The sequence below is a fragment of the Chanodichthys erythropterus genome, chromosome 1 (assembly GCF_024489055.1).
Source record: "Chanodichthys erythropterus isolate Z2021 chromosome 1, ASM2448905v1, whole genome shotgun sequence".
Classification (NCBI taxonomy): domain Eukaryota; kingdom Metazoa; phylum Chordata; class Actinopteri; order Cypriniformes; family Xenocyprididae; genus Chanodichthys; species Chanodichthys erythropterus.
Genome location: NC_090221.1, coordinates 17366979 through 17390928, shown reverse-complemented (window position 1 = coordinate 17390928; position 23950 = coordinate 17366979). Strand labels below are relative to the sequence as shown.

Below are 23950 nucleotides of genomic sequence, written 5' to 3'. Positions count from 1 at the left end.
ATATTTAAACAATAGATTTTATTTGTTTATTGCTGTTTTTCTTTTTAATTGTCAACCTAGGATATTTTGGATCATCAGTCATGCTGCATTAACACTGTATGTCACAGACACAAATTGTATTTTTAATTTCACCAGTCAAACTGTTCACGTCAACAAGAGGCAGAATTTATCGCACAAATCAATCATATTCAATCATAACCAGTTACATCCAATCATAGTGCGATGGAGACATTGCCTCCTCTTAAGTGACTTTCCCCCATTCATTCTCAATTACCCCCCACAAAACCCCTGCACGCTATAGGGGTCTAATGGTTTTCTATGGTTTCCTATGAGAGCAAAGGGAGGCATGACTCCTTCTGTAACTTTACCTGCGGGTGTCGCTGTTGGGCAGTGTTCTTTAAGAAATACGTGTGACTTTTTAATGTCATAATTTGTCAAATTTGTGTTGTTTTATATGTAATATGGATTATTTTCTCATGAAACACCCCTGATAGATAGATAGATTAGAAATATTAGAATGGAAGCTTAAATGAGTTTCAATGGCTTAGAAATAGTACATAGAATGGCAGCTAATGGAGTTTAATAAACCTCTGTACTGTCAAAATTTTAATTTTGTCGGATGGAGTTTGAACAGTTTTGGCTCATTTGAACATTCCTTCAATGAAAGTCTGGGATTTTTCAGAGATTTGATCAGCATTTTTAGGAAAACCATAAGCCAGATCAGTCTGAAAAGATACAGCAACTCGAGTCAGAACAGTCTGATGGTCTAGTCCTAGTTTGGCCTTTAGAAATTTAGTAGAAGAATAAAAAGCTTAAGTAGTAGATCAGTAAGTTGGCTTTTTCAAGCTAAATTAACAGACTAACCTACAGTTTTAATGTTGTCACACACAAAAAAAACATTCTGCAACACTCTGGGAACATTAGTTTTTGGTTATGAAACCTAGAAAACATCCATTAGAGTCTAAAACATCTGGGGAGGGGGAATGGTGGTAAATTTTAGTAAACAAGTGTCTGTGGAACATCAAATCCAGTGATTTTTCTATTTCTAATAGAAATGTAACATAAATTATACATATTTGGTTGAAAAGCATTTGAGTAAAAACAAATTTTACTTCATTGCTTTGTGTTTGAGCCCAGCGTGCCAGTGAATCCTAGCAGAGGGAGGATTAGATGAGCGTTTTCTCCTCCCCTCACGTTCACTCCTCCCCCTCCAAGTATCTGCACTTTCACAGTCATTCATTGCGCCTCCATTGGACTCGCACGCTGCTTTCCTCCCGTGGTAGTTTGGACGATGTTTGCGTGCAGAGCAGCCTGGCAGAGGTGTGGGCCTCTGGCGCGACAGTCCCTGAACCGCGCACACCTCTATAGGGATGGTGAGGACGATACTGTCTGTAACGTGAAGTGTTATTTCTACCTATAAATCATATAATGTGCGCTATATTTGTTGTGTTTTAGTCTTTCGTGATCTGCTAATTGTCCTATTTCAAGCATTTCGACTTTCGCGTACAATGAAAATGTGCTTGACCTGAACTTGTATCATAATGCAACATTTTCTTGACCGGTGACATGTAGTTTAGGGTTAAGGGGACATGAAGGTCAGTCGGCGGCTATTGGTGCTTCACATTTTTTAAATTACTTTCGAGATAATTGTCACGTTTTATTGCTAGTCAGAGGTTACACGCCTACCACATGAACATACATTCACCGTGTCATTGGCAGGGAACACAATGTACACATCTAAAACCGCAGCCTGGCACACGAGAATGTAGCCATCTTGGGCACTGCAAATCTGCACTAATATTAATTTTGCACAGTACTGAAAATGCACTGGCTATCTTTGCATTTTAATCATTGTGAAAAGTTAGTTTAGTTGTGGACTATTGAACGTGATTCGATTAATGTTTGTTCTGTCAAATTCATTCCGTCGTCACTTCAATGGATTATGAAACGCGAACTTGCGTAATAGGGAATCAGTTGAAATTTGATGTTTGACATCATGGTTTATGTACTCATACTGCGCTTGCTTTCTGACCTTCAGTGTTCTAAGGGTGCCATAGAATGTTTCCACGTATAGCTCACGTGGTTGTGTACGTGGTCGAGCTATAGACTCGTGCACGCGGACCTATGGAACTCAGTGGCTGTAGCCTGCGGCAAGCCGTTTCAACAATTGATTCTTAAAACTTACTAATATTTCATGCTACTAGTTCTTATATTTTAGCTATTAGTGTCCGTTCCATTAGGCACTAGTATTATTCTTTAGGTAGGGCCTACTACCTTTTCTATATAATTCATTATATAGTAATACCTATTCTGTACATTGTAAAAATGATTTTCTTTGTAATTATTTGTGCAATTTACTAGCAATTTCTACGGAGCTTTCAAAGGGACCTGGTGATTGAAAATATGAGATTGGAGGAAAAAAATATTTCAATGCTTTTGCATTCCCCTGAGAAATGTTTGCGTTCCCTTGCAACACTTTTGCGTTTCCTAATTTTTTGACATCCAAATCCCTGCGTTAGTCTTTAAAACATTTGTTTTCAATTGAATTTAGCACTGGCATTTCAATCCCACAGTTCCTTTATGTACCCCAGGAGGGCTCAGAAACCCCTGTTGGGAAACCCTGGTTGTTTAAATAAACATGCAGACATTCTTAAAGCAAGACCTTTGTCTGCCCTTGCTGTTGCTTGACTGTTAGATGAATGTATGTGCAAATCTAGGTTAGGGTGTTTGTAATAGTTAATAAGAATATCACACACAAATCTGTTGAATTGAGCAATGTACACATAGACTGAATCAGACTGTCTGTCCTACCCACTAAATATCTCCTCAAATAGCCATAAGCGGATGGACGTATGCCTACACCACTTGCTCAAAGCCTTTCATTCTAATTCTTGTTCGCTCAACCATTCCAGTATCAAGCTGTGATAAATCTTTTTGGAGGGTGATTTGTAGGATAGATGTTTTAACCCTTGTGCATCAAAAAAAAAAAAAAAAAAGTTACACATAGGTGCAAAATGGACAAAAATGTCCATGTCCAAAAACTGTCCTAAAAATATGATTTATTAATATTTTTTCCACTTTCACTGATGTCGTTTTTTTTTAACCAGCATCTGTTCTATCCATAGATACCAAACCCCCCAATAATTTTAAGAACTGTAACCCTTTAAATGCTGGTTTGTTTACATAATGCCATAGGTGTTTTTTTTATGAAAAAACTAAAAAATAGTAGTTTATTTTCATAAACTAAATGCTAAGCAGAATCTGTTTTCTTTGACACACCCAAAAATTTAATAAGCAATGAAGAACGACAACATTAATTTTGAGGCATTTATATTTTTTTATGTAGTGTCAGATTTTTTACAAAAACTTAGGTCCATAATGGACAAAAATGTCCATGCCAAAAAACTGTCATAGAAATATTATATATAATTTTTTTCCACTTTCACTGACTGTTTTTTTTTATTTTTATTTTTTTTATCAGCATCTCTTCTATTCATAATGACCAAACATTCATTCATTTTCAGAATTGTAACGCTTTACAAATCGGTTTCTTTACCTCCTCAGCTTCTAATGCACCTGTGTGCTCACTGTCAGTGAAAATATGGCACAATCTAGAAAAAAGCCTTTGAAGCCAATAGAATGAATGCCTATTTGCAAATATTGTATCATTTTATAGTCAAATGGCCCTGGGTTAAAAAAAATTGCAGTTTTAATGGGTTTCAATGTGGACATTTTTGTCCTTAAGGTCCTGAGTATGAGTATTTTTTGTACGGAGGGTAAAATTGATTTTTTTTTTTTTTTTTTTTAATGAAAATTCCAATAAAAATAAACACCTGAGCCAAAATTCATGTAGTTGGCATTAACAAAGGCACACCTATAACAAAAAACAAAACTGAAATGGACAAAAATGTCCATAAGGTTGCATAAGGGATATGAGAATGGGACATGCTTTCAACAGACGTGAGGTTGAGTAATTGATGATTATGTTGTAAATGGTGAACTGTCCTTTTAATATAGTATGCCTGTTAAAAATATTATTAGACACATTCACAGAATAAAATAATTGTGACTTTCTGCAAACGGCATCTCTAGTAGCATCTGTAACTGAAAGCCTTTTTTTTATTTGATGCTGCATCCACACCACTAGGTGTCAATATAAGACATAGATGACTGATATATTGTGAAAATTATTTATTTTGTGAAATACATGTTTGGTTAATTTCAGCAGTTGTCTTATTTGCTGTTGTTAAATTGTCTGTAAATATAGGTATTATATCGTCCATTGCTGAGCTAGATATTTTCATCAGTGTCTGATATTAAAAAAATTGTGTTGGTTCTTCTGAGTAGTTTAACTAAGCATGTCTCGCTTTCTATTTGCTTCACCCTTTGACTCCGGGGAAAGATTAACAGATTAGTTGGTATAAATAACGCAGAGGTGTCTAGAACCTATTTACTCTAGCTGGGCACAAGTGACTGGATTATCTTAATGAGAATATTCCGCTCAATGAGATACTCCTGAAAAAAAAGTCTCCTCTACTGTGTCACAATGATCTTTGTGCTCCGATCATCATGATTGGACTGAACTGATGGTTTTCTAAATCTGAGTTGCTCCCTGACCTCAATTTTTTTTAGGACAAGGAACTGTCAGCAGCACTGAGATAGCCATTCAGTTATAGTATACAAAATAAAGTATTTGGTTATTAAAGATTTTTCTAGGTAAGAAAATAGACAAAATAATGCTTAATTCTTATTTTATATTTAGAGGAATAATTGACCAATACATATGTTTACATAAACTTAAAGGGTTAGTTCACCCAAAAATAAAAATTCTGTCATTAATTACTCACCCTCATGTCGTTCCACACCCGTAAGACCTTCATTAATCTTTGAAAAACAAATCCGACGGTTGAAATCCGACAGCTCAGTGAGGCAATGACATTTCCTCACTCAGGATCCATTAATGTACTAAAAACATATTTAAATCAGTTCATGTGAGTACAGTGGTTCAATATTAATATCATAAAGCGACAAGAATAATTTTGGTGCACCAAAAAACAAAATAACGACTTATATAGTGATGGTCGATTTCAAAACCTGCTTCAGGAAGATTCAGAGCATTTTGAATCAGCATGTCGAATCAGCAGTTCGGAGCACCAAAGTCACGTGATTTCAGCAGTTTGCCGGTTTGACATGCAATCCGAATCATGATTCGACACAAAAGATTCATAACGCTCTGAAGCTTCATGAAGCAGTGTTTTGAAATCGGCCATCACCAAATAAGTCGTTAATTTGTTTTTTGGGGCACCAAAAATATTCTCGTGGCTTTATAATATTAATATTGAGCCACTGTACTCGCATGAACCGATTTAAATATGTTTTTAGTACCTTAATGGAACTTGAGAGAGGAAATGTCATTGCTGGCTATGCAGGCCTCACGGAGCCATTGGATTTCAACAAAAATATCGTAATTTGTGTTCCGAAGATTAACGAAGGTCTTACAGGTGTGGAACGACATGAGAGTGAGTAATTAATGACATTGTTTTCACTTTTGGGTGAACTAACCCTTTAACTGATGCAGTGTAACTTGTATATAGAGTTACTGAATTTTAAAGTTACCTGAATTTTCAACTTTATGTTCAGACTTTTTAATACTTAACCATAGAGTGCGAGATGCTATTCACTTATGATTATCTGCACCATACTTTTGAGTCATGGAAATGCAAAAACGCAATGTTTAAATACCTAGATGAATGCTGACAGGCGTATTTATAGGTACCTGAAACCATTGCCAGGAATCCAATCAGGCAGTGACCTACTGGGCAGGAAGCATCTTTTGGCATGTTACTGCCATGGAGGTCAATCTCTGTGCCAGGCACTTTAACTAAAGCATTAACTATTAACCACAAATAATATTATAAGTTCTATTAAACTAATATATATATATATATATATAAGGGTTCCTTACATCAGCTTACATAATTTCAAAGGCTGCATCCTCCAGAGGTCACGCTTGTCGGCCGCATATGTCATTGAGGCTGCCTCATTGTAAAGTAACCATTAAATTTCAAAGTCTTAAAGAAATTACAACAATTTATGCTTCACAACAAATAACATTATATAATGATTACTGTTTTAGAAGGAGACATCATTGATGATGTATGCAGCCAACAAATGCAACCTCCGGAGGACGCAGCCTTCGAAATGAGACCGCAATCATTGCTTCAACTAATATGCTGATCCAAAATCATTCCCTTACTCCTCTGTTCTCTATGCAGTAGTTCCACGGAGGCTCATGTCATCGATCCCTGGCGGCTCCGGCGAGAATTTGCTTTACGCCGTCCTCTGCGGTGGAGCCTTCGCAGGTGCCTTGGCATATGTAAGTTTGATTAAAACTCAAAACATTGATATAGAGTGATGTCAGATCATAAACTTGTTGAATTAATATATTTTTTATATTCTCTTCTAGGCTTACAGAACCGTTGCAACAGACAAAGCACGTTTTGATGACCGTGTTTCTGAAATTGGTGCTCGTCCCAAGTCTGAGTGGAAACCCAAACCATGGCCACCCAAGAGTAAGTCTCAACTACGGTCTTGTTTTCACAGTGTCATTTCCACTTACATCATTGTAACTTGGTCAGTGTGTAACTTTTAGGATTCAGATGAGTAGTTTTAAATAGGGTGCATGAGTGGAAATCATTTACTTGTTTACAGAAATTTGAATACTGGTTGTATAGCCTTCTCATGCCTGTGAGGTTTATAGTGAAATTATATTCTTTGGCATCTTGTTACAGATATTGAATGAAACCCTGTGCTATTCACACATCACTAATGGTAACCCGTAAAAGTTATATATAATCCATTGTGGCCCTTACAAAACATCATAACCATAACAAAAGATATATTGCCCTCTTGTCCCCTCTGTCACAGTCTTGCCAAATGCACTTCCACTATATTGAATAATTGTATCATATCCAAGCTTCTCTAAAACTCATGCATCTGAGCCAAAGCACTATTAAGCCGTATCATCTTAATGACTGCAGCATTAAAACTCTGTCTCTCATTCGAGTATTATAAATAAGAGAATATAATGTATTATGTGATCTAATATGAGTAAGTGGCTGTTGACGGTAAGCTTTATACAGCAGCTTCAGGCTTCACTGACAGATTTGTAATGTAACATTTAATATTTTTGTTCTTTTTAGGTGGGGAGAATGGCGATGGTGAGTTTGTGATCTGTTTTTTTTCTCTCCATGATGTTACATAAGTAACTTCTATATTTAAATTGACTTAAAGGGTTAGTTCACCCAAAAATGAAAATTTATGTCATTAATTACTCACCCTCATGTCATTCCAAACCCGTAAGACATTCATCTTCGGAACACAAATTAAAGGATTTTAAATAAACTTTTCCTGATAATTTACTCACCCCCATGTCATCCAAGATGTTCATGCCTTTCTTTCTTCAGTCAAAAAGAAAGTAAGGTTTTTGATGAAAACATTCCAGTATTATTCTCCTTATAGTGGACTTCAATGGCCTCCAAACGGTTGAAGGTCAAAATTACAGTTTCAGTGCATCTTCAAAGGGCTTTAAACGATACCAGACGAGGAATAAGGGTCTTATCTAGTGAAACGATCGGTCATTTTGGAAAAAAATACAACTGTATATGCTTTATAAACACAAAATATCGCCTTGCATGTACTTCTGCTTTCCGCATTCTTCAAAACGCATAAGCTGTATGTCCTACGCCTTTCCTATTCTACTTCTGGCACCAGTCTAGTTTTTTTCCTGTAAGTAGAATGGACTAATCTAGAGTAACTAGAGTGGACTAATGTAAGATATTTTTGATGAAATCTGAGAGCTCTCTGACTCCTCCATAGACGGCAATTTAACCACCATTTTCAAGGTCCAGAAAGGTACTAAGGCACTACATCTGAATGCGACTCATTATTGGCCGGCTCCTGCATCATCATCATACAAATGCGTCGTGATGCTTACGTGAACAGCGTCGGCCAATACTGAGCCGGCGTTCTGATGTAGAGCCTTGAAGTGCTGAACATAAACAACGTATGAGATTGACACGAGAAGATATTTTTGAATATAGTCGTTAACGTTTTGTTTTTGCGCACAAAAAGTATTCTCGTCGGTCGTTGCTTCATAAAATTGAAAATTGAACCACTGTCAACTGATCACTGTTCATGTCAACTGTTTTAACAATGTCTTTATTACCTTTCTGGAAGTGGTGGTTAAATTGCTGTCCATAGAGGATTAAAAATAACCTTGGATTTCATTAAAAAGATCTTAATTTGTGTTCTGAAGATGAACAAAGTTCTTATGGGTGTGGAACGACACAAGGGTGATTTAATTACAGTTTTCATTTTTGGGTGAATAAACCCTTTAAATATCTGTAACACATCAGTTTGTCTTAAAGCCAGTGGGATCCATTTACCCCCAGTTTCACAGACAAGACTTAAGTCCTAGACTAAAATGCATGTTTGAGCTGCTTTAACTGAAAGTAACTTGCTCTGACATATCTTAAAAAATGTCAGAGCTGTTATTTTGTCTAAAGATGCACACTAGTAAGGTTTTTTTTTTTTTTTTTTCCCAAGTGAACATTTATAAAAGCTACTTAAATACCTTAATTGAAATAAAGCCTAATCCTGGCTTAGCCTAAGCCCTGTCTGTGAAACTGGGCCTTCGTGTGTTTTGCTAAAACTAACTTGTGGTTTAACTTGCATGGTCTGAACAGCTGCATAACAAGTATGTTTGGGAGTTATTTCTGAGTAATCTGGAAATATATTACAGCCTTGTTTTCTGAGGGTCAAAGGTAACTAAATGATGTCGCCCTCTACCTTTCAGTCTCAGGGCAATAGGCAATAAATTATATTCTTGGCACATAGATTATGACTTGTTCTTCTGATTAATATTTGCTCTATGCCAAGTAGGATCAACTTTTTAAGTTGTATCAAATATCCTGTAATGACACTACAATGGGCAGATATTAGATCATCTAATGGCTAAAGTGCAAAAACAAAATGCTTGTTTATGAAGAGCCTAGAGCTTCAATAGTTCATCTTAAAATGGAAAACCAGAAAATTGAGCTGAGGAAGCCTTATTTATTGGTTTGATGAATTTCTGCATATTTTTTTTTCTTGGTGTTGTTGAGATTGGATTGAGTAGTTGTCCTCATGTCCTACCCTTCCAACCCACCTGATCCTATTTGTCAGAAAGCCTGTTAATCAGAACTGGGTGCATTTCTCTTTGACACTGTCACTCTCCTTAATAAACCATGTATATGATCCATCTGCACCCCTGTGCACTCCTATTCTCTCTCACAACCCTCTTTTCCTACTTATTTACCTGTGATCCTCTATTAGTCACTGCAGTCCAGTCCAGAAAGACTTGCCAGCCAATATCAGTTAACAGTTTATACTGTAGTCTTTCAAATGCCAAAACAGAACTATGAAATCATGATACTGAACAACGAACTCAAAACTTTAACTAATCTCTTTCCTTACTTTCCTAACTGTCTCTTTGTTCTGACTCTTTCCAGAGTAAACTAATTTGGAGAGTCGGGGCTGGGCACCTATAGTCTTCAGTCAGGACTTTTTGGATGAATCTCTCCTGAGTTAATGCCATTATGAGTCCTGCTTTTTCAATGAACTGATATTTTTTTTATTTAAAGTTTCTCTTCATTTCATTGAAACCCTTATTTAAAATGTTTATTGTGTGATACAGTAGATATTGGTGAAAGACATGTAAAAGAAAGCTTCCCTCTGCGGGTTAACTTATTAAACACGCACAACAAAGCTTTTTGGTTGTCATTCTGTGTTGCTGGAATTCACAGAGTTGCTGGTACTGCTAACTTTGAACAGATGGTAAGACTCAGCCATCTTTGTATTTCTTCTCCTCACCTGTCCTCCTAGCTCCTTTCTCCCTATTGTCTCTGTTCAATTTCTCTTTACACCCTCCCTCCTCGTTCTTGGGTTTTGCATGCTGCCTGTAGTGATTATGTTGTGAGTGATTTAGACAAAGCTAGATTTATATTCCTTATGATGAGGACTTTCCAGGTATTTCCAGGTTGGTAAGATGGATGCTGTGTGAGTGAGAGATTTTGTAAGGCATGGTGGCAGTGTAAACATTTTATTAATAATGTTTTTTGATCCTGCTATATTTTTAGCCAGGCTGATGTTCCTAGGAAATTAGCATAAATTAAATTCAGTTCAAATAATACTACCATGATTATGATGTAAAATGTAATTTTCCTTAGATAATTAGTTGCAATTAGTGCAATTCTCAACACAGATTTAATTCCACAAAATATAATTTAATTTCATATCCTTTTAATTTAGGGATTAATATGACCTGGTCATTTCTGTGTGAGATTCAAAATTGATTGAATATGCTAAAAAAAAAGAGAAAGGAAAAAAAGGAAACTGCTTGATGCTTAATTTTTCCTCCTCTGTTGTCCGTTTAGAGGAAGCTGGTGCAGAGGAAGCAGAAGCCGTAGAGACCGCAGCTGAGGAGGATGTAGCTGCTGAAGCACCTGAGGAGGCTGTAGCTGCCGAAGCACCTGAGGTCTTGGCCACCAAAGAGGAGACGGGAACCCTTGAGACTGTTGTGGAAAAGGTTGCCGAAGCGGTTGCAGAGACTGCAGAGGTGGTTGCTGAAGTGGCAGAGGTTGTTGCCGAGACGGCAGAGGAGGTGGCAGCGGTGGCAGAGGAAGTGCAGAAGGTTGCAGAGGAAGTAGAGGCAGCAGCAGAGGCTGTTGTAACTCCAGTCATCCAAGCTGAAGAGCCGGTGTCAGAGAGCAATGGTACGCCAGCAGCCTCCGCAGAGGAGGCAGTAGCAGAGGCTACCGGTACAGAGGCCTGAATGCCTCGTGGGTACTCAAACACTCACCTACACACACAAGATACAGAAGATTCAAATGTCCTGTAACAAAATGGTCACTGTCTTGCTTAATCGGAAAGGTCATCCTCAAATCTCAAGAAAGAACAAAACGGGTCACTTGAACAACATTTAGAGACTTACTTAGGTTTTATTGCAGACCTGCATGTCTGTCTATCTATCGTTTTTTTTTCCTCCCTTCCAATTAGATCGATTAGTCATTAACTGAAGTTGTAAGGAGCTCAGAGACGCATAACTGAATGATAGTGTATGTGATTGACTATGTAGTCGTCATCACACTGTACTTCCTCGGTTTCCATTGGTGTGTTATAGAACAGGATTTGATCCTTGCAGTGCAATAATGTAATCCCACTAAATGGCACACATTTTATTTTGTATATTTTTATTATATTCCTGGACTATGCTGGAATATTTAAATTATATTAATGAACTTCTTTTCAAGTAAGGATAACCGTAGAAACCACTGTGAGAATCCAAAGCTGCTGCTTTTTGTTACATGTGACCAAACATTCCAGTGGACACACTTCATACTATCTACTCCTGTCCTGTTTCTTACACTCAGTTTCACTCTGTCTTCTCAACCTCACAAATCTGAGCCAGCCTCCTGTTATTTTTAACTTCTATCCTGCCTTACCTCATCCTTGAGGCACAACAAAGACACTGCAAATGTACTGCTGTATGTTTTTATTTGTTCTGTAATAACAGTAACGTGCTTCTCTGCCAGATATCACTTAGTTGGTACACGCCAGTTAATATTGTGAAATCTGTGAGTCTTTTGCTTCCTAGCAACTAGGCCAGCTGTGTTTCTGTATTAGTTTTCCCTTTATATTCCTCTGTATGACTGATCTGACAAGGAACTCAGTAACTTATCAAGGAGCTCAAGTATGTATGTGATTCAATTGAATTGCTCGTTTACTTGGAAAATTGCAATCGTGTAATAAAAATGAATAAGGGATTCAAAGCCATTTAATAAAATTATGGATAAATATCAAAAAGATATTCTGTGTTTAATTTTTTTTTTCTGAAAACTTTACAAACTGAAATATTACATCTGGCAAGTTCATCCTCTATTTTAAAAGTAATGTTTTAAAATGCTGTACATTATAGTCTACGACATCATCCCCGCATTCAAAAATCCATCCCAAAATGTTAGTTTCATCTCTTAATTTTTGTGGTGATCAAATATGTGGTGTGTCCTTTTCTAGGTGATATTTGGCAGTAAAGCCTCTTCATGTACTGCATGTTTTGAATAATGGGAAACTTAAATTAAGCTGCATGGTGTTAACACACATGATAGTTGCTGAAAGTCTTACATTATGTGAAATATACACACCATAGATCACATGAATGCACTTAAACTTTACCTAGACTCTTTTCTTTGCTGTTAGATGTATTTCTGCTGTAGTGAGGATGAACCTCTGCACTCTTTCAGTCTCATTTCTTTCTTTCCCATTGTGCTGTTTTAAACCACAGTCACACACTGAAATATGATTATTTATTAGAAGAATATTTAAACTAAAACTTATTTTAAATTTATAAAACCTCTAAATAAGTCATTTCTTACCTCAAACATCTATTATCAGCTTTTTGTATGATTTTGGATGACTTGATCGTGTCTTGCAGTGGCCCCGTCAGAGTCGGTCAGCCCAGCAGATGCAGAAGCAGTAGAGCTGGCTGCTGCCTCTGTGATCGATGTTGTTCCTGTGGAGTCTGGAGCTGTGGAAGACATGCTCGTTGAAGCTGTACCAGAGAAGCCCATTGAGGTGCCTGCAACAGATAATTTGGAAAGTGAACCAGCAACAGAGCTGGCTCCCATTGCACCAGTGATGGAAGAGGAACCAATGTCACTGGCAGTAGAAGAGGCACCAGATGCTGCTGTAGCAGAGGAAGTGTCTGTTGCTCCAGTGATGGAAGAAGCACCAGTTTCCCCAGTTTTAGAGGAACCACCAGTTGCTGCAGTGGTAGAAGAGACTCCAGCAGCAGAGGAAACACCAGTTTCTCCAGTTGTAGAGGAGCCACATGTTGCTGTAGTGGTGGAAGAGGCTCCAGTAGCAGAGGAGATACCACTTGATTCACCCGTAGCAGAACTGTTTGTTGCTCCAGTGGTAGAGGAAGCACCAGTTTCTCCAGTTGTAGAGGAGCCCCCTGTTACTGTAGTGGTGGAAGAGGCTGCAGTACCATTGGAGACTACAGTTGACACACCAGTTTCCTCAGAAGATGCATCTGATATCCCTGTGATAGAAGAGGAAGTTCTGGTTTCCCCAGTGACTGAAGAGGCACCAGTTGCCCCTGTAGTTGAAACGGTACCAGTTTCCCCAGAAGCAGAGGAGGTATCAGTTGCCCCGGTGATTGAAGAGATGCCTGTAGCACCTGTTCCAGAAGAGGCGCCACTTTCTTTGGTAACTGAAGACGCACCTGTTGTAGCAACTGAAGAACCTGAGGAAACACCTGCAGCCACAGTATCAGAAGAGGTTGTTCCTGTTGTTCCAGTAGTTGGTGACGTCCTAGAAGGTGAAGAAGTGAAGGCAGCGGCATGTTCAGAGGTGATTGCAGAAAGTGCAGTTTTGGAGACTTCAGTAAGTGTGGTTGAGGAAGAAGCAGCTAGTCCGGTTGTGGATGTTACAGAAAGTGTGGTTGAACCAGATGTTGCGAGCACAGTGGTGGCAGAGGAAGTTTCTCTACCTGAAACATCAAGTGCACCTCATGCTTTGGAAGACCCCAAGAGAGAATTCATAGTGGTTGTCTTGGAGGGAGGTCCTAAATCAGAAAAGAAGCCCATGGTGCTTGGTGTGTCCCCCATGACTGGCAGAATCATCCCAGCTCCTGATGATGGTGAAGAGCCATCGGATCAGGTAACAGGTAATCTGGTTTAACAATGCAGTGCTGCATTAAATTACATTTCGCCATCATCATGATTTAGTTAACAGCTACATAGTGATTCAAAAAAGAAAGTTTAGAATACAAAGAATAAAATGTTACTTTCTTTATATCATTCATAGGGCAAGCGCCATTTGCTTAAAGTGCAGATGTATTAGCATCAACTAAAAAAGGTAACGTCATAATCTTTTTATATATATATAATATAGCACCATATATATATTTTTATATATATATAATTGAGCACCATATATATATATATATATATATATATATATAAATTTATTTTGTGTATGTGTGTTCAAATGTTTGGGATCAGTAAGATTTTTGAGATATTATATTTATTCAGCAAGAATGCATTACAAGTGATCAAAAGTGACTTAAGTCAAAAAGTTTAAAAGTTAAGACTTATCTTGTTACAAGAAATTTTAAGTTCAAATAAATGCTATAATTTTAACTTTCTATTTAACAAAATATCCTAAATAAAATGTATCACTGTATTAAAAAACATTAAGCAGCACAATTATTTTCAATTGTGCTGCTCAATTATCACAATTGATAATAATAATAAATGTTTCTTGAGCACCAAATCAGCATATTAGAATGATTTCTGAAGGACCATGTGACACTGAAGACTGGAGTAAATTCAGATTTGCCATTACAGGAATAAATTACATTTTATTAAAGTTGAAATGGAAGATGTTTTTTTTTTTTAAATTGTTACAATATTACAGTTCTTACTGTATTTTTGTTCTTACTGACTTCTATCAAAAATATAAAAAAATTATTTCCAATCCCAAGCTTTTGAATGGTAGTGTACATTGATATGACATTTTTTATTTGTTTTGTCTTTCTTAGTTGCATGGAGTCAGATGTCCTGGGATAGTAAACCGGTTCCCTGATAAAGAATTAGTGATGTGCCTTCCCCCTTCCCTATTGCCTGCATCCACATTGAGCTCACCTACAATTTGACCCCCTGGATTTCAGTAATCCTAACACTGGACCAGAATTCTGTTACCTTCTCTCTCAGGCTCTCTTTCCACTGACATGCTCTCCACTGATACGTGGTTACTTCATGTGAACATTCACTCCTCTCTGATATGAGACATACAGGTTTCTTGACAATAATATGCATGAAATGCTGTGACCGATTTTTTTAGCCTTTATAAATGGAACTCTACTCTTTTTGAGTCAACTGCACATTGAAGCCTATACTATAGTTAACCCTACCTCAGACCTCACCTTAGTAGGAATTGCTGTGTCAATTTTACTATACCAGCAAGGCTACACATTTGCCACATACACTGCCATACCTGCATGCTGGCAACCAGCTTTCTGATTAAACTTCAGGTTTTCCTCTATTTTCAATCTATGCTATTTTTCATTTGCATTATTTATGAACTTACACTAAATGTGATTCATACCCCTCTACCTCAGCTTAACATTAGTGTTCTTTTTACACATTTCTACTAACCAGTATTGGTAACCAGCTTGCATTTACAATGTGATATGACTAGGTTCGAAAACAACTGACAGCAGTTGTTTTTAAGTTGTTGTTGAAACAGACTGCATTTATCAAAATGATCAAAAAATATTATGCCATGCCAGAATTCCAGTATTTATTTCCAAAAGCCAAGAAGCAAATCCCACTGCTGCATCCATTGTCTTTGTTTTCCTCTTCTCTCTTAGTTTGTTGTATTGATCCATCAAAGTCAGCCATCTTCATCATAAAACCAGTTATTATAAAACATGTTGCTTGACAATAAATTACTTTCCTTGTTGTCAAAAGCAAAGTCCCCAAACCTGTTATGCCAAAGTTACACTTTCCTTGTTACCGTCAGCATCATATTTGATTTGATTTAGATACAAATCTTCTCTCGTTCAGATTTTAGACTGATATATAGACATACTAAATTGATTCACTAGGGAAATTAAGGTCAGATAAATACATGAAAATAATACCTAGCAGTTTTGTCTTTTACTTCTTTACATGTTTGAAAAGGGACCTTGAGTATTATAAGTAAGATTACAACTTTATAATGTGAATGTGAGACAATAATGTGAAGTATGTTTCCGTATCATAAAGGGTGTGTTCACAGGTTCTAATGTTTTTGTTTTAAGGGATAGGGATGTAATACATGTTCTTGTGCTGTTTTGAGGTTTCAATTTCACTGTAGGCCCTGAACTGGGTTTTTTTAAAATGTGAATGTATATCAAAGGAAAAATAAAGAATTAAAACACATTTCAGTGTGATTGTGCGTGACTTACATTAATGGTATCAGATTTGATTACCAGCCACTATACAGTGCAGATTTCTCTGTTAACATGTTGGATTTGGGAATGACCCAATTTTTCGTAAATTCAGGAGAAGCATCTTCAAGGGCAGCGACAAGAATTTGTACAAGGTTACGACAGCACAGATTGCTTTTCCAATAATAATAATATATATTTTGAAGGTATCAAAGCCACCATGTAAGGCTGAGCTGCATTGTTTGAATTTTAACAAGATGAGATGACATGTCTGTAGTACATTATTATATATAGGCTTTCATCTGTTGCTTCCCCTTAAAAATTTGCACACTGTTTTAAAATATATCATTGTGATGTTATTTGGTTTGACTGTATAGATAATTTATGTAATGATTGCTATCATATTAATTATTTTTTGTTTATTATAATTTAAGCGCGCGCGCACCTGACAAGGGTGTATGTGACGTCACTTACGGTTGCTGCGCAGTTCGTCAGTCAGATCCTGCTAACGGGAGGCCTGAAGCCAGCTTCGCAAAACATTACCTACTACACTAACGCAGCCTACCAAAACTCATACTTTTTGTATTTTACATCGACTAAATAGACATCTGTCTAAAGCCTGCATGCGTGCGCTTTATCAGCGAGCAGTTCGCGCAAGTTAACCGCTTTAACATTAGCCAGTCAATCTGTCATTAGCATGGTTAGCATGCTAACCTTTTGACAGAGTGCACTCGACTGTCTTGAGGTTCAGCAAACGGGAAGAAATTACCGCGAACGGTGAGAAATTTCATATTTTGCATCCGTACATACATTAACGTTAGAGGTTAAAGTTAATTCATTTAGACTTCATCCGAAGATAGGTAGTTTGATTTAGTGTGGCTGTTTATACAGCAAGCTGTTGTTTACCGATCTAATGATTCGTGTTAGATTCAGTTTTTGTAAAGTTCGTTATTTGTTTGTGTTGTTTTTTTCCCCCTATAAACTGTTACTTGCAAATTGGTCACTCTTTGTTGATGCAATATTTACGTTACTACAGGAGAAGTGAAGCGCTGTTGAAATGGCAATAATAACAGACTCCTTTCGTGCATTTACGTTACTCTGTCAGTGTCTATCAGTCTTGTATCAGTGTTTACATTTTGTCATGCTTGATGAAATCTATGACAAAGGATAACTTACCCGAGGAAACTTGAGCCGTAGACTTAGCTGGAATTTGAATGAAAACGTTTCCTCATTGGTTTATCTATTGTTTATTTTGCAGTTTTGCTTCATCCTTATTACTGCATACAGTACTAAACACTTTATAGTGACAGAATGCTTAAAAACCAAACGAAGTGCCAGATAAACATTACATTTTCTCTTTTGTGTAAGGTGAGGGTTTGCTTTAGGCCATTTGTAGTTAGTAAACATCTTAGTTGTCTCTTCAATTTTAGTGTTTTATGTGGTATATGCAAAGGAGGAATGAAATGTTCATGACCCTTTGGGGTTAGTCTTTCTTTAAAACAAAAACAAAAAAACAAACAGTGAATATGACTGGATTGAGATCAGTTTTGCCAACAGGATACAGGCCTCTTCCGTTTTCTTGTTTTGCTTCTGCATGTGTGCATTTGTTTGCCTGAAGGGTCTGCTTGTGATCTTTGTAAGAATATTACTTTTTTTTTTTTCCCATGCCAACTGAAAAGGCATCAGATGATAGCCGTACCCACTTGGCTTAATAACCAAAGTTATCACATGATTGTAAAGTATGAATGCCTTTTAGTACATTCTAATTCCAAAATGTTGCATACTGAATTTACTAATGGCTACTTTCTTTTCTCAGGCTGTGACATCACTCAAGGTCATCAGCAGGGGTGCAGTGGATCAGTTTGGTTCTGACACAGAGGAATGAGTCATGACCTCTGTGGTGATAGTAGATGGAGGAGGGAATATATTGGAGTATGTCACTGGAGATGAGGAAGCCCAGCAGGTGAAGTTGGCGCACTCGTGTTAGAAATGCAACTTGAGCATGAACTAAAATGTATGTTAAAATTAAGCATTTTAAGGCAACTCAAGGTGTTTAATTATTTTTTTGCCAGGAGGTTTGTCCTGATGGGGTGGAGCCTGACGGAGAGAAGCACTGTCCTGCAGTGATAGTGGAGCAGGTGAATAGTGCCGATTTGGAGCAGTGTTATGCTGCGCAGGTGTTGGTCTATGACGATCAGAATACCTACCTGGTGCAGGATGTGGCTGAGGAACAAGTTGTTGAAACTGAGTTGCAGGAGATGGCAGCAGGTGAGCAATAATTCCACAGACCGTATTTCCATGCAAGGAAAATGTTGTGTTATGCATCTGCTTGGAAGACCAATCTGAGGTAGTCCAAAAGTGGTTTTGTTTTTTGCACAAATTTTGAACAATAGACCCAATTCTGAAATACCAAAAAAAACATGATTGCATTTTCTTTTCGTATACCACTAAACATGATGGTAATTTTAGATTAATTTCCAAATATGCCGATTGTTGTTTTAGGAGTCTAAGCTTTTTGCTTTTTTTTTCTTCAGTTTTCTTTTAAAGAGTTAGTTCACCCAAAAATGAAAATTGTCATTAATTACTCACCCTCATGTCGTTCCACACCCGTAAGACCTTTGTTCATCTTCAGAACACAAATTAAGATCTTTTTGATGAAATCTGAGAGCTTTCTGTCCCTCCATAGACAGCTATGCAACTGACACTTTGATGCCTCAAAAAGTTAAAGAGATCGTAAAACTAATCCATATGAATTTAGTGGTTTAGTCCAAATTTTCTGAAGAGACTTGATCGATTTATTTGATAAACAAATTGAATTTGGGCTTTTATTCACGTACAAACATTCATCAACTCACACATCAGTTGTGGTAAACGTAAGCTCAAGCATGCAAGAACCAATGAGGTTCATTCTCGTGTGTTACGCAGAATGTTTGAGCTTCCGCAAGAGGTTTGTTCTCACGCTCATGCATGTTTGGTTGAGCTTCTGTTTATGTTCATTGATGAATGTTTATATGTGAATAAAAGCCTACATTTGATTCAACTTGTTCATCATATAAAGCGATTGAGTCTCTTCAGAAAATTTGGACTAAGCCACTCAATTCATGAATTAGTTTTATGATCTCCTTCACAGTGGTAGTGGTTGCATTGCTGTCTATGGAGGGACAGAAAGCTCTCAGATTTCATCAAAAATATCTTAATTTGTGTTCTGAAGATGAACAAAAGTCTTATGGGTTTGGACATGAGGGTGAGTAAATAACAATTTTCATTTTTGGGTAATCTAATAACAGCAGGAATAGCTAAAGAGAGACATCTTGTGGCGGTTTTGTGGAAGTTATAAAAGACACAAATGAGAAAAACAAAGCTTTTGCTTCACAAAGAATTTCTGTAGGAAAAAAAATAAAAAGGGTAAATAGATTATACAAACGTTAAGCTGGACGTGAACAATGATTTATAATTTTTTGTTAATTCTCTGTGTTCAGGGATATGAAATATACAATATTTTCGTTGCCCAGTTTAGTATTTACCTTTTTTAAATGCAGTAGGGGAGCTTAGAAAGGCAGAGTAGTTTTTGACACAGGAGACAGGAGAGAGAGTAATTCGTACTTTATATAGTCAAGAAGTCTACAGTCAGCAGCTGGTATAACTACTCCGTTTCACAGTGTCTCTGAACCCCAGTTCGATTTACTCTGCAAAGCAAAAACAATAAAACAAACAAAAAAAAAAAAATACATAACTCATCGCAATAGTGTATCACGTGATCTTAGGTAACGAGCCCTGGGCTCCTGCTAAACTGAAGGATGAAAAGCGCTTGACAACCAGGAAGTGAAGAGCTGTCGTTAACCCCTGCGCAAAGTTTAAGTAATATTAAATAATTTCTTGCAATTTTGTTTTAGCGACACTTTTATTTTGTGTTCGCAGACTAATATGTGGCGTTTGTGTGTATTTATTACTGTGTGTTTAGAGTCGGTTGGAGTTATGATTTATTCTAGCGGATTGATGCTGGTTGTCAGAAACCAGGAAGTGCGTTTGTTTTCTTTTTGCGTCTTGGACACGTTATCTGATATATTGTTTATAACACGATTTCTGTTTAAAATGGGTTTGTGTTGAAGCATGGGGGTTAAAATGTTTTTATAGCAGCAGTTTAATATTTGTACGATCTGATTGTTTAACTCCGTTAACGGTGCTGTTCTTTATTGATGTGTTTCTAGATTAACGCAGACAATAATAAACAGTTTTGTTGCTGGATATTTTTAAAGGATAACGGATGCGGTTATGCTTTTTGGTCATTACAAGCGGCTAGCAAGAAATCTGAATTGACAGCTTTTGTTTTTATGAGACTTGCTCGATTGTTACATAAAACGTAGCAAACGTGTGGTTTTATAAACAAATAACGTTTCGACACATTTTCTGTGGTGTAGATAATTATTTAAATACTTTCTCTGGGTGAAATATCACATATGGTTAAATTCGCTTTTTGTTTTCGAAGTTTAGGGCGGAAGTGTATAGGCGTTGTAAGTCGTTGAGTGACAGGACGCCTGGCCATTCAGCGCTTAGCTTTGATTCGTAAGCTGCAATTTAGCCAATGAACACATCGAAATGCAAATATATTTTTTCTTTACCGCCAATTCTATGAGTTAAAGTACAGGAGAATATTTATGAACAAAAAATGCTCTTTTAATCAAAAGCAAGCTCAATTTGAGTTTTCTGTATCAGTTTTTGGTCTTGTAACATCTGTTTTCACATTAAAACCTTAAATTTGAAAAGGCTTTTGTATTGTTTAGAACATTGTAAATGATAGTATGTATGCCATTTGTTTGTTTTTATCAGAATCTGCTTGTTTTTTTATTGGCAAACTTGGAAAACAAAAAAACTTTTTTTCCTCTTTCTTAGTGGAGGTCTCAGTGCATGATAAAACTATTGAGGCAGCTGAAGCTCTGCTCCACATGGATTCACCAGCCAGCTTGCAGGGGGATCGCAGTACAGGTATGTGATTTAAATGCATGTGCTTGTTTTAATTTGTAATGTATGCTGTTTGTACTGTCCTAACTTAAATAACTACTTAACACATCTGTAAATCACATTTGTAGGAAGAGTAACGATAACAATAGATTTCTCTCTCTCTCTCTCTCTCTCTCTCTCTCTGCAGAGGAGCTTTTATCTGAGATGGAGGTGGAAGTGAGAACTGAGGATATGGGACCTGTTGCCAAGGATATTGTTGTCCTGCAGGAGGCAGAAATGCTGAAAAAGAAGAAGAGAGGTGAATCACAGTTCGCTATTACCCCTTTAAGACAATGAACTACAGAAACATTTGGAAATGTATGCATGTTCTTGTATATTGCTGCATATTCTAGTACATTCCATTTGAAGTGCCCCTATGTATGAAGTGCACTTTGAGCTCAGTTTCTAAATTTCAATTGAAAACTGTCTAATTAGAAGAGATTCATTTGTTTTGTGTGATCTTCCCCAGCAGGACGAAAGCCCAGAACTCCACAAAATTGCTGTGAAGGTTCTCTGGATCTGGTCTATAAGAGGAAATCAAAAGACAGCAAGGGTGAGTGTTTCTGTTTATTTATTTATGCAAGAGAATCTTTTTTTTTTTTTTTTCTGGTGCCACAATCTTAAGTCTGAATCTTGCAGGCTCAACTACTTACCTGTGGGAGTTCCTGTTGGACCTTCTGCAGGACAAGGAAACTTGTCCAAAATACATTAAGTGGACTCAGAAGGAGAAGGGCATATTCAAGCTTGTGGACTCCAAAGCGGTGTCTAAATTATGGGGAAGACATAAGAATAAGCCTGACATGAATTATGAAACAATGGGGAGAGCACTCAGGTAATGTTTAATCAAGTTTATCAGTGAACAGATTTTTGGAAACTAGAAAATGTTCCAGCGGTCTTGATCAGTCTTCATTTTTTCTTTTTTTTTAAGGTATTACTACCAACGGGGCATTTTATCAAAAGTGGAAGGCCAAAGACTTGTGTACCAGTTTAAGGAGATGCCCAAAGACATTGTTTTTATTGATGACGACAACATGGATGACAGCATTGACGAGGGAAAGAGAGAAACCCCAGCCGCATCCAATCGCAGCAATCCAAAAAGCAAAGGGACGCCAGTTTCTCCCACTTCTGCTGTACCTAAAATCATCAATCTATCCTCAGGACAAGATGCCTTTATGACCGTGCAACAGTCACCAGAAAACATGGCAACAGCCCCTGGGTATGTTATCAAAATGTCTAAATGTTAACCTTTCAATTGCAAATAGAAGGGCTCTATGATTTATTTTTATTACTCAAGTTACATTAAACCAATTAAAATGGAATCCAGAAAAATTAAAACAAAAAACACAGATTTTGGTCATAGCTTACAGCTTACAACCGTACATATCACAATGCTTTTCCTGTTGTTTGTTTCCAGGACAGTGAGGCTGGCCATGCAGGTTCCTGTTCTCATGACGACACAGGGTCAGAAAATCTCAACAGTAACTGTCAACTCGCCCTCCGTCCGGTCACCGATCCTCTCCATGCCCAACTCGGTCGCTGGGGGTAACAACGCAGGCAAAATGGTTCTTCAGGCCGTGCCAACGCTAGTGCCTGCTCAGGGGCAAAGCGGTGAAAGAATCACCTTACAGCTCATCACCCTTCCCACCATGCCCGGCAAACCCGGCACTCCCATCACTCTGAGCACGTTCTCCCCCCTCACCGTGCCTACCAGCAACGCCCAAGTCTTGAAGCTTGCCGTCCCCTCCAACATCACCACGTCCGCCTCCACAGCTCCTGCAACCGTGGTGACCTCTCAGCCAGGGGTGACCGTGGTGCCGAACGTACAGCCAGCAATGTCTTTACAGGATGTGACTATTATTAAGGTTGAATCTCCTGAGGTTTCCGTGGATCAGACAGTTAACAGTGCTGCAGAAAACACGCCGAGCACACAGACAAACCCCACAACCACACAGAGCTGAGCAAACATCAAATGTCACTGCATTCACTCACAGGAACCGACATCAACACTTGTGACACAGATGCAAATAAAATGAGTGACGTAAAGACTGGCTGACTTCTGTGAAACGGATGAAACCAGCACTACAGCTCAAGACGCTTGTTCACTTCCCTACACTATAACCACCATGTGTAGCCTCAAATCTGGATTAGATTTTGAAAGGCCTTTTTTCTTTCTTTTTCTTCATATATTAATCTATTCAAATCACGCTTCGTTATAGACGACCATCTGTGCTGTGATGCTGTAGGAACGAACCACACTTGGTGCTAAAGATTGAGAGCAAGTCACATGGGTGAAGAGAATCAGCCAAGATGCTCGTTTTGATCACCTGTTAATTTGGAGCATAAAAGAATCTGTGCATAGATGTACCTTTGCGGTAGTTAATGATAAATAAAACAAGCAGCCTTAGGTCAGCTTTTTCCTTCTAAGTCATTACTAAAAGTAATTGATTGTGCTTTGTGTACATATAATTTTTTTTAAAATATATTTTGTACCAGGAAGTGTTTTTTTTTTCTTTCTTTCTTTTTTTTTTACAGTTCAAAAGAAACTGTTTTCTGAAGGACATTCAAATCTGTTATTTCAGACTTTTTAAAATAATTTCCTTTCTGTGCATTTATCACTTTGTGTTTTCCACTGCTTTGTATTTTGCAGGTCATGTTTTGTTTTTCATGTGTACAAAAAAGGGAAAGAATGTCTGATACAGTATATTGAATATTCAATATATGAAGCATATATTTTGTTGTATTCTTACCCTAAAATGTATCCAAGTAGATTTAAATATAGAGAATTATGCAAACAGCTGGTTCAAATGTTATTTTTCTTTCTTCAATGTGCAAAAGGTGCTTTTGTTCATTAGTCCTCACATGGTTCCCACAGTCATGGAAAATCTTAAAATATTAGTGATTAATATTTAATATTAA

General features: G+C 37.4%; 2 protein-coding genes across 7 annotated transcripts; both read left to right on the top strand.

The window, feature by feature from the left end:
- The first annotated feature begins 1240 nt into the window (after positions 1-1240).
- On the top strand, positions 1241-16019 carry mgarpa (mitochondria localized glutamic acid rich protein a). 3 transcript variants are annotated; one of them, XM_067388853.1, is made up of 8 exons: positions 1241-1373; positions 6276-6376; positions 6467-6572; positions 7203-7220; positions 10476-10814; positions 12533-13761; positions 13909-13959; positions 14645-16019. In XM_067388853.1, exons 1-7 carry the CDS (start codon positions 1292-1294, stop codon positions 13942-13944), a joined length of 1911 nt encoding a protein of 636 aa, XP_067244954.1. In that variant the 5' UTR covers positions 1241-1291; the 3' UTR covers positions 13945-13959; positions 14645-16019. The 3 variants fall into 3 exon arrangements, with proteins under 3 accessions (XP_067244954.1, XP_067244955.1, XP_067244952.1); XM_067388854.1 differs by having other exon boundaries at positions 12533-13768; XM_067388851.1 differs by lacking the exon at positions 13909-13959 and having other exon boundaries at positions 12533-13768.
- Positions 16020-16536: 517 nt separating this feature from the next.
- Positions 16537-23821, top strand: elf2a (E74-like factor 2a (ets domain transcription factor)). 4 transcript variants are annotated; one of them, XM_067381417.1, is made up of 10 exons: positions 16537-16813; positions 17716-17775; positions 17853-17999; positions 18109-18304; positions 20927-21019; positions 21183-21293; positions 21504-21587; positions 21674-21866; positions 21963-22250; positions 22449-23821. In XM_067381417.1, exons 3-10 carry the CDS (start codon positions 17925-17927, stop codon positions 22990-22992), a joined length of 1584 nt encoding a protein of 527 aa, XP_067237518.1. In that variant the 5' UTR covers positions 16537-16813; positions 17716-17775; positions 17853-17924; the 3' UTR covers positions 22993-23821. The 4 variants fall into 4 exon arrangements, with proteins under 4 accessions (XP_067237518.1, XP_067237527.1, XP_067237508.1 ...); XM_067381426.1 differs by lacking the exon at positions 17716-17775 and having other exon boundaries at positions 21507-21587; XM_067381407.1 differs by lacking the exon at positions 17716-17775.
- Positions 23822-23950: the final 129 nt, after the last annotated feature.